The 10,000-nt window shown below is 41.6% G+C and overlaps 1 protein-coding gene across 1 annotated transcript in view; it reads right to left on the bottom strand.

Annotated features, from left to right (window-relative positions):
• Nucleotides 1–2,997: 2,997 nt before the first annotated feature.
• Nucleotides 2,998–10,000, bottom strand: part of LOC138027918 (codanin-1-like) — a 35,104-nt gene continuing 28,101 nt past the window's right edge. The window contains exons 30-35 of the mRNA XM_068875536.1: nucleotides 9,865–9,931; nucleotides 9,219–9,320; nucleotides 7,660–7,739; nucleotides 5,984–6,097; nucleotides 4,557–4,629; nucleotides 2,998–4,003 (exon numbers count right to left, since the gene is read on the bottom strand). Of these exons, the coding sequence (XP_068731637.1) occupies nucleotides 3,804–4,003; nucleotides 4,557–4,629; nucleotides 5,984–6,097; nucleotides 7,660–7,739; nucleotides 9,219–9,320; nucleotides 9,865–9,931 (636 nt within the window). The 3' untranslated portion in view covers nucleotides 2,998–3,803. The remainder of the gene's footprint in view (nucleotides 4,004–4,556; nucleotides 4,630–5,983; nucleotides 6,098–7,659; nucleotides 7,740–9,218; nucleotides 9,321–9,864; nucleotides 9,932–10,000) is intronic.

Raw genomic sequence — 10,000 nt, forward strand, 5'->3', positions numbered from 1 at the left:
CATCATACTGGGTTCCAGACCTCCCCCATATTAAAGCTTTTCTGGCCACCTTTGGCGTTCCATTTGGATATTTGCTAACAGCACTTCATATGCATGATCCAGCAAGCATATAAATATGTTAGCTCGAGTTTGTGGCCTTGTTTTAACATTTTTCAAGCTAAAAATCACTAACATATTGAAATCAAGTGGGTGGGGACTGGAAAAGAGTGAGTTGCTATGGGAACAGAATTTTTTACAGCCATAGGTGTGTTTCCTGTAGAACTATTAGACTACCAAGTTTCAATGGTCTGCGCTACAAATTGGCCAAGATAGCTCTATTTATATACTCAATATAATATTGGGTTGATTGTATGACATCATCAGTCATCTCATTTGCATATTTTACCCATTTTTCAAACTTAAATATCTCCGGAACTAATGAAGATATTTGCAAACGGTAAATGGCGTTTTTGTTCTTTCATGGAATTCTATGTGATATACTCAAAAAATCAAGGGGTAAAAATTTGATCATAGTACCACTTTAAGATCTACGACGCCGACGTCGACGCAACCTTGTTCCCAGGGTTCTCTCCTACTAGAGAAACCTGTGAACGAGGTTGACGTTGACGTCGATGAAGACGTCAATTCAAAACATAACTTTGCAATATCGCCATATCTTGGACACGTCGTAAATTGTGGACAAAGTATTCTAAAAATAAATAGGTAAGAGCGGTTTCAGAGTGAAATAGAGTAAAAATAGAGAATGGAAGATTCACATTTGTGCGCTATCGTTGTCGTCAAAACCTCAAATTTGGTGACATCACGTCGTTGTTGGCAGGGCACCACAATGATATGTTCTAAATGCGTGCCGTAAGTGCAGCACGATTATTTTTCCTCTTTTAACAAATGATATTATTATACATTGGTGTCACCAGCTCACTATATTTCATTGGTTGTATAGTGTCGTACTTCCTATAGTTTTTTGTGCCAAATCCATTGTTATCTTTGTTCGTTCTATTGTTCTTTTGGCCAATCCTGAAGACCGTTCAATGAGATACGACACAATCCCCAGAAAAAAGTGCTTTTATTCTGATTAATCTCGATTTTTTTTCCTGCATATCATTGATGAGTAATCACATGATTTATCTGTGAACTAGCAATTTTTTTCAAAGACTACAAATTGCAGTCCTCCCTACGGGCTAGTGAAATGTTATTCGTCTTTGAAAAAAATTAGCAGTCATTACAAACTGCACTGGAAATCATGCGATTACCTAAACAAATACACTTCTTCGTTGCCCCAAAACAAAATTACAAAATAGTGGGAAATTAAGAACAACATTTTCAACGGGAAAAGTCCAGATTCATACGGGTACCATACCAGCTCGAATGCCAGTGATCGCAGCATAGAATCCTTACAGTTTTTGATAATCTTCCCAAGGCATATTAAGAACGCTTCATGGTGTTTGAAAGAAATTTTTATTTGGCCACGAGATAACCAGACTATTTTGATCAGCTTCTGGTTTCTCTCAACAGACTGGGTGGTGAAGCTTGGTCCGGTATCGAAGACGGGAAAAAATCTGTACCAGTACTCCATCGTCTCCGACAGCATGCAGATCCAGTTGTACGTTCTTGCTAGAGATGTGGACTCTTTCAAAAGCCTGTATGACGAGGAAGTGAAAAGCTGGCTTGCAAACCATGGATTTAATCGCTTCTACAATAAACCTGTTCCCGTCCTTCAGAACGACAATTGTCTCTACCCAAAAACGAGGGCATCCCCATTTCAGTCGCATATGGAATTCTCAGGCCAGGAGAATCGGCCATAACATGAAATTCCCTATATCACTGCTATCAAACATTTTACTGATTCTACGCTGCAGCTAACAGTTTGATATACAGGAATCATTTCAATGGGAATTTCGAAGCTATGATCACTTTTTTTCGTAAAGTCAGTGTGTCATGAAATCGTACCTACACAAATAAATAACATATTTTGCAAAACGAGGTGTGCACGGGTGATACTCTGCCATGGAAAGGTCGTGCCGAATGGACATGAACGGTCCTTTTCAAGTGTATTAAGCTTTGACCAATGTAATTATTATGCACAAAATTATTTGAAGGAAAGCATTTGTCCAATATCCATGAAACTTAGAACAAAGTATGTTATCGGCGTTCTTCTTAATTTGCCAAAATATTTTGCATCACATTTTGGGGGTAGGGGTAGGGGGCGAGGGTAAGGGATGAGAGGTAGGGGTGAAGGGTACAATAGCTGAAACAACCCAAACCTTTGAAAAAATGCTGCTTTGAAGACAACCAAAGGACAAGCCAAGTTTTCTTTTAATACAACGAAGAAAGGAGAGAAAGAAAGAGAGAAAAAAGCAGGCGACGAGCGATGCTCAACTTGAAAGAGAGCGACAACAAGCAAGAGAAAACGGGCGAAATGTAATATCAGTAACAAACAACGAGAGAGCGAGAGAGCGCCCCAAGAAGTCTCTGCATACGAGCCAGAAGGCCTATCAAACTGGAGCTTATCCCGGTTTCCATGGCATGAAGCGACTAGGAGTATTTCTACTCCCCCTCCCCAGCATTAAATTCGCCGGTACCCATTTATACACCTGGGTGGAGAGAGGCACCTTGAGAGTGAAGTGTCTTGCCCAAGAACACAACACAATGTCCCCGACTAGGACCCGAACCCGGACCACTCGATCTGGAGTCGAGCACACTGACCATGAAGACACCGCGCCTCCCACAGAACCCCAATAACGAGACGAAATAATTTTGACGAGCAGCGGAAGATTAGGTGATTTCACATCGTTTCTATGCAGAGTACCGCAAAAAATGTGCGCTCCCTTCTTCCTCTCCGGCTCTTCTTTCAACCAATATTATTATTTTCTGTGGCGTTTTTGTTGACGCAGCCTCGACGTTTCTTAAACTGCCTAATAAATCCTCGAGTCCATCAATGGACCCAGCCGGTGAACAACATATGTATGTCCTCTTAAAATATGCTCGAAAAGCGTGTTACAAAAATGTGAAGTTTATTCACTTTTCTCTTTGAGATAATTAATTACATTCGATGTGAAATTAAAGTCTGAATTTCATTATCTTTAGTCTGATACATATTTGTTTCGATTTTTATGCATGGATTTCTCAGCGGATTTTTTAATTCTCTTTCTTTCAAGAAGAATTTCATCCTGTCGGGGGGATGGGAAGGGGGAGACTCTTACACACGAACACATTCTTATGACCAGGGTCCCGTTTCTCGAAAGGCCCGAAAAGCCATTTGTAAACCTGCCAACCGCTTGTTCAGAAAAGCCGATCTTTTAAAATGTTTTCAAGACAACAAAAAGCAAACTGGCTGTGAAGTTTAACGACTTAAATCCTCTCCGTTCTTGAGATACAGAGGGAATTGTGACACCCGAAAACCGGGCGCCAGAATGGTTGACGTTCGGACCAAGTCAACTTTTTGAGCAGTCAATAGCTTTCGGGATGGATTAGAGACCATTGGTCAAGGCCATTTTGTATACATGCAAATTTAATTTTCAAAATGCATTAATAATTCATGAGCGAAACAGCCAATCAGGTCACCGGAAAAAACGTCACGTGTATGAGCTTTAAAAACAGATAAAATATTCCTCATTGGAATTCTTTATATAAAGCATACTAAGAGGCTTAGCTTGTTTTTCTTGTATGCTAATGTTCTAGCACAATTTGAACTTTTCTTCGGACTTCGGAGGTACACGCTAACAAAACAACTCGCGGACTTCCTGTTCTCCAAGAGAACACCCAGAGGCATCCTGATTCAGTTCCAAGCATCAATGTGGGAGATACTATGCGAGCTGGGAAGACGCAGCCATTGGTCCATCCACTTCATGATCAACGGGTATTTCAATGACTCCTGCGACTTCCTTGATGCTATTTGATATGACTGCCGTAAGAACAACATTGTCTGTAAATCTTTGATTTAGTATAGCCAAAAGAAGGGAAAAATCGGTAAGTTGGTCAGTCTTCAGGGCTGCATTGCCAGCATCTAGAAAAAAATTCATTTAGCAGATTAAAATTTGCTTTGCACTATGAATATTTTGGCGCCCAACTAAACTGCGCATCACGTGTTACCCTGGTACCAAGCTCCTTCTAATTGAGGAGCGCAGGTAAGATAATCAGCGAGAAAACTGAGGCGACCGACCCATAGGACACCATGTTTAACAATAATCGTCAATTCAGAGAAAATTGGGAATTAACAACATCAAAGCCACTTATCAACTAATTTGCTTTATTCGCTTTGCTGGAGCCTGGGCCCAGGCTAACGCGCGCATACGCGAGACTGCAAAACAATGGCATTTGCCAAAGAAGCTAATTTAAACGCTTGACTCAAAACTTCAATGTTAAGTCAGCAGACCAGTTCTGGACCTATAGCACTTTCAAAAAGACAGCGCGAAAGGTTGCATCGCTGAAAGATGACCAAACAACTGTTTTTCAAAGCTGGGAGGACAGTGCAATGTAACTTTTGATTAACCGAGCTTAAATTCACAAAGCGCCTCTATTGTATGAGTCTGTTAATTGTAAATGTTTGGTGTCTTTACCAAGCGTTTTCGTTGTATTGTGGTAAGCTTGGACCAGCGAACAACAAGCTTTGCCAATTTCCACAGCATCTTCCTAAAAACAAGGCATCGAAAAGGAGTTAAATAAATTCGTCTCCACTGCCATCAGAACGTCGATTCATACACAGTTAATCGAGGGACTGGTTATGAAATCTGAAAACCTTCAAAAGCGAGAGCAATGTTGTCGCAATCGATGTTGAATTGACCGTGACAGTGCACAATCTTTTGTTTACGCTTCGCACGGGTTTGCAAATTAGTTGCGGTTATCTTCTTCAGAGAGGGGTGTTTGTGCACCGTCAAGGCCAAAAATACAGACAAAAACATGAAACAAAAAGACTTGTCGAGTTTCAAAATCATCTCAATGCATTAACTATGATACGCATTAATTGCAGGAGACAGTGTGGTCCAGTGGTTAGGGCGCTTGCCTTGAGATCCGGAGATCCCGGGTTCAAGACACATTCTGAGCACTGGTTGAATTTGTTCCTGGTAGACCATGGTTCAACTTCTCAACTGCACTTGTAAATAGCCAACTAGCTTGCCTCCGGCCAGTTGGGATTCTTAACAGTTGTTGTTGTTGAATGGTCGCTTCTGTTGTGATTGTGTTTCATTGGCCCTGACAAGGTGAAAAGCCCCTATCGGGAGTGGTCAGTACTGTATTGTTTATGTAAACAATCTGTTGGCGAGAAAGTCTGCTTTCTGGATTCGAATGATGCTGCTTTCTGCACAAGTTTTATCTCTGTCGGGAATTCTTGGTAGCCATGCCTGACAACCAAACCATGAATGAATGAATGTTCATTTGCCACACAAAATAAAAATAACAATTACAAGACCTCATGAAACCCCCCAGGCTTACAAGAGTGGCTCCTTCGTACGCTGATAGTAATCTAAAAAACTTACGCAATGTATGTCCGGCATAACCAACTCAGGTTCTTTTAAACAGAAACCCTAACATAGCTAGATGAGTCAGTTATTGATCGAGGAAGAGTGTTCCAGATTTTAGAACATTGATGAAGAATTGTGAATTGTTCAGTGTTAGTACGACAAAATGAATGAGGTCGATAAACAATGGCCATTCTGGTACCGAAATTATGCATTTGGTAGCTTGTTACAAATAAGCTGACAATTTCTCTGAAAAGATCTGGCCCCAATGGTTCAAAAGGTGGATAGCGCTATCCACCGGATAAATCACTATCCATGGAAGAAAGCATTTGGTTTTGCTAGGACTTGCCGGTATATCCACTGGATAGTGATTTACCCGGTTATGGCTTTCACGATTCGTCTGGATAGTAAAGTATCACAAGATTTTCATGCAGTCTTCGAAGACAAACATGGCCACACTCTAACATACGTCTACGTACGAACTCAGGCGATGACAGTTTTGACCGAGTGGCTATTTCTCATTACCTCACCTCATCTCGAGCATTTTCCAGAGCGAACATGTAACACTGCTCAATCTCGTGTACGCAAACTACTTGCTCTCGTAAAAGAACAACGACTAAAGCTTCAAGTGATTTCCAGATAACCTGAAAAAAATTTGAAAGCATAAAAAATTTCCCTGGGGCGGGGCAGGGTGGTACGGATGGAAGGCTTGCTTTTGGGGAGAGGTTAGTTCAATGGGAAGGTTTATTACCGCAGGCCACATCGCGTCTCTGAAAACATTTTAGATAACAAACAACACCTTGGAGGAATGGTGAACCCGAGACCCTTGGGTCCCGACCCCAGGGTCGCGGGTTCGAGGCCTGGCTTTGTCGCCGCGTTGTTTCCTTGGACAAGAAATGATCTCGCACTTGTCTGGATAGAGCGGTTTTCAATTGAGTGTCGAAAGTAATTAGAAAACTACTTTGGTTTATGATTACTTCACTCAGTGATTGGTTCAAATTTCTCGCGCTGAGTTTTCCAACCAATCAGAAGTGAAACCAAAACCAATCGTGGCTCGCGCGTGCACATTTTCCCGCGCTTTGTGTCGGCTACATGTAATTACTTAGAGTTTTGATTGGTTTACTGGATTGTCTCCTTCCTTTTTGATTGGCCAAAGTAATTACTTTGGTTTTGGTTTTACGACACTCAATTGAAACTCGCTCTAATTTAAGAAATTGTCTCTGATAGACATCTGAAAGATTTAGGTGCCTCGAACGGGATTCGAACTCATGACCTCTGTGATACCTGTCACAGTGCAATACTCTACCAATGCAACTGAGCTAGGAAGCTACATAGTTGGGAGAATTTCAATTTGTTGGGTTCATGTGTTCCTGTGAAAGGGCTCTAGGAATGAAAGTTTTTTTTTTGCTAATTTTTGTTTTTCAAGACTGACATCTTCCAATGTAAAGTTTTGCCGAATATCAGCGTTGAACAGCATTTGGCAACTCCTTGGTTAATTTTTAATCTGGGATTAGGGTTAATCGGCTTATGAACAACCGGGCCTTGAAAAATTGCTTTAAATTATCCAGGTACGTGCGAGGATCATTTTTCTCTTTCGTAATAAGTTACGTGTTCAGGTCTCGGTTGTTCAAAAGGTGGATAACGTCATCCACCGGAGAAATCGCTATCCAGCGGATAAACACTAGCAAAACCAATTGAGTTATCCAATGGATAGTAATTTATCCACTAGATAGCGCTATCCAACCTTCGAACAACTGGGGACTGGTTAGCATTATTATTAGCTTAGGGTAAATGCAGTTGTTTATCTTTTCGTGAGTCTGGAGGTGCAAAGTTTAGGGGGAACTTCGTGACAATTGTCTTTATTCCAAGACAAGACCGAGGTTTAAGTTGAGGAGAAGAGAAAGAGGACACTTCGTGACGCTTATCAAAACCGGCCAGCATCTAATTCCATGCTTTTCTGGACACACGGAATGAAAAGGATGTCGGTGACGATGATGTCGATGATAACGATATCGGAACTCTCGGAAGAACGACAGACAAAGGTTGGATTAGTGGTTGCTCCTGAATGTCAATCCTGAGTTTCCTGATTGTTGATATGGCGGGAGTTCAACCTGCGACCTCGTGCTCCGTCTTCCGATGCTCCGCCAACTGAGCCACCGGTCGACGGTTTCAACTATTGGGTGACTAGAGATGTCATGTGACTTACCTGGCTGCCTTTCATCGCCATAATTAGGCGAACATGAGGAGCAGAAAGGAATCCTGCGAGAGGGGCTGGCACTTGCTGAGCTAGAAAAAGTACGAATGACATGTTAAACCTTCCCTTTTAAGCGTGACATTGCAAATTGAATGGTTAATAGTAACGCTGGGATGCAGGGTTGGCGCAGTGGTGAGAGCACTCGCCTCCCACCGATGTGGCTCGGGTTCGTGGGTTGCAAATATGTGGGTTGCGTTTATCGGTTCTCTACTCTGCACCGAGAGATTTTCTCCGGGTACTCCAGTTTCCCCTCTCCTCAAAAACCAACATTTGACTTGATTTGCTTTCATTGTTAAATTCAGTTTGCAGTGTCCCCAATTAGTGCTTCAGCGCTAGAACGACTAGACACTTAAATAAAGGTCCTTCCTTCCTTCTTCGACAGTAGCATCGACAAACTCAGAAATGACGCTAAAATGTAATGGTTCATATGTGAATGACTCTGCAAGCCATTTGAATGGAGCTGGATGAATGGGTCAATTTTCTTGAGAAACTGCGATGATGCATCGGTGGGGAGGTGAAACAAAGAAATGGGTTTAGAGCGAGTTTCAATTGAGTGTCGTAAAACCAAAACCAAAGTAATTACTTTGGCCAATCAAAAAGGACGGAGACAATCCAGTAAACCAATCAAAACTCGAAGTAATTACACGTAGCCGACACAAAGCGCGGGAAAATGTGCACGCGCGAGCTACGATTGGTTTTGGTTTCACTTCTGATTGGTTGAAAAAGTAGCCCGAGAACTTTGAACCAATCACTCAGTGAAGAAATGCAAAACGTTAACAAAAGTAATTCTCTAATTACTTTTCGACACTCAATCGAAAACCACTCTATCAACTGAGTTGATATCATGATAAATTGAGCACCGTAAATGATCGCAGATGTCCGCGAAGGAAAACCTTAAGGAAGCATAGAAACCAGTCGGTCGACACTTTAACCTTATTAATCTTTCTAGCCAACACATGGTGATCAGTGGCCTTTCCCTGCACCAGGGACTCACGGAAAGCTAAAAAAATGCTAAACAAAGATTTACTTTTCCAATCGGCTCAATCACTCCCCATGGAATTAATTAACGCTTTTCTTCAACTGATTTCATGATTCTTGTTAACCACGTTGCTATATCCCCAGCAATAACGTAGCTCCATCTTTCACTAAATAAAACGCTAACAATCCGTTAGTCCCTAATTCGCTCTGACGAAGCCGAAGGGTTAACGTTCGAAACTGGTCAGCTTTCAAATTCTCCTAAGGTGGTTAATTTACAAGAACAATTTGCAATATCAACCCAATATCAATATACAAGACCAACCCAATACATCAACCCAGTTGTGCATTTGAGACCTGATTAAGATTTCCTTCTTGTCTCGTAGGTAAAGTGTATTTCATGTGATCCGCAGGTAAAATACATGATATCTCGTATCATATAGCATTCTCTCACAGACCCGTCGGAAATTGTCATAACAGGCTCCAAAATAATAAAATTAGCCTCAAGCGGCTTTCTTTATCTTTAAACCTTGTACCTTTTAAACGCCTCCACAGTTTGGTAAGCTTGTCAAGTATTCCCCGGTCTTTTCCTAAACAATTTGAATTCAGGAATTCAATTCCACAAGAAGTCCTGCAAACTAGAAAAATGACAAATAATCAATCTCGTAATATAATCTTGTATGGGGGAGCATGGCTAGCGTAGAGGTGAGAGTACTCGTTTCCAACCTATGTGGCCCAGGTTCAAGTAATCTTTTGGTTCACTACTCCAAACTCAATCTCGACCCTAGAGCTCTTCTATTGACTGAGGAAGAGAAGAGCTCTGGGGAACCCTGAGACAAAGTGTCTTCTCATTGGTGCATTCATGTTAGCACGAGGGGTGAGCAGGCGCCGTAAGGTTCAAATAGCCAATTTTTTGCTATAAGAACCCTACGGCGCATGTTCTCTTACATAGAGTTTCCCAGAGCCTTGAGTCGATCCGAGGCTCTGGTGACGAGAATGCTCCAAACCGAGACGTGTTTCTCCGGGCAATCGAGTTTTCTGCTCTCCTCAAAAACCAATGTTTGACTTGATTTGCAATAAATTGATTTGATTGCTATGTTCATTGTACCCAGTTAGTGCCTCAGCGCTACAAGATTTAACACTTGGGTAGAGTCGGAACTAAAAAAAAAGATAAGCACACACCTAGAATGAAAGCTAGTTCCACCGTTACTTGTCCAATTAAAGTCATATCCTTTGTGTTGATCTGACTCTGAAAACACAAACAACCTTCAATTGCTACAACTCAATGCAAACGTATACCACGACTAAAGGATTTTAC

The sequence above is a fragment of the Montipora capricornis genome, chromosome 12 (assembly GCF_036669925.1).
Source record: "Montipora capricornis isolate CH-2021 chromosome 12, ASM3666992v2, whole genome shotgun sequence".
NCBI lineage: Eukaryota > Metazoa > Cnidaria > Anthozoa > Scleractinia > Acroporidae > Montipora > Montipora capricornis.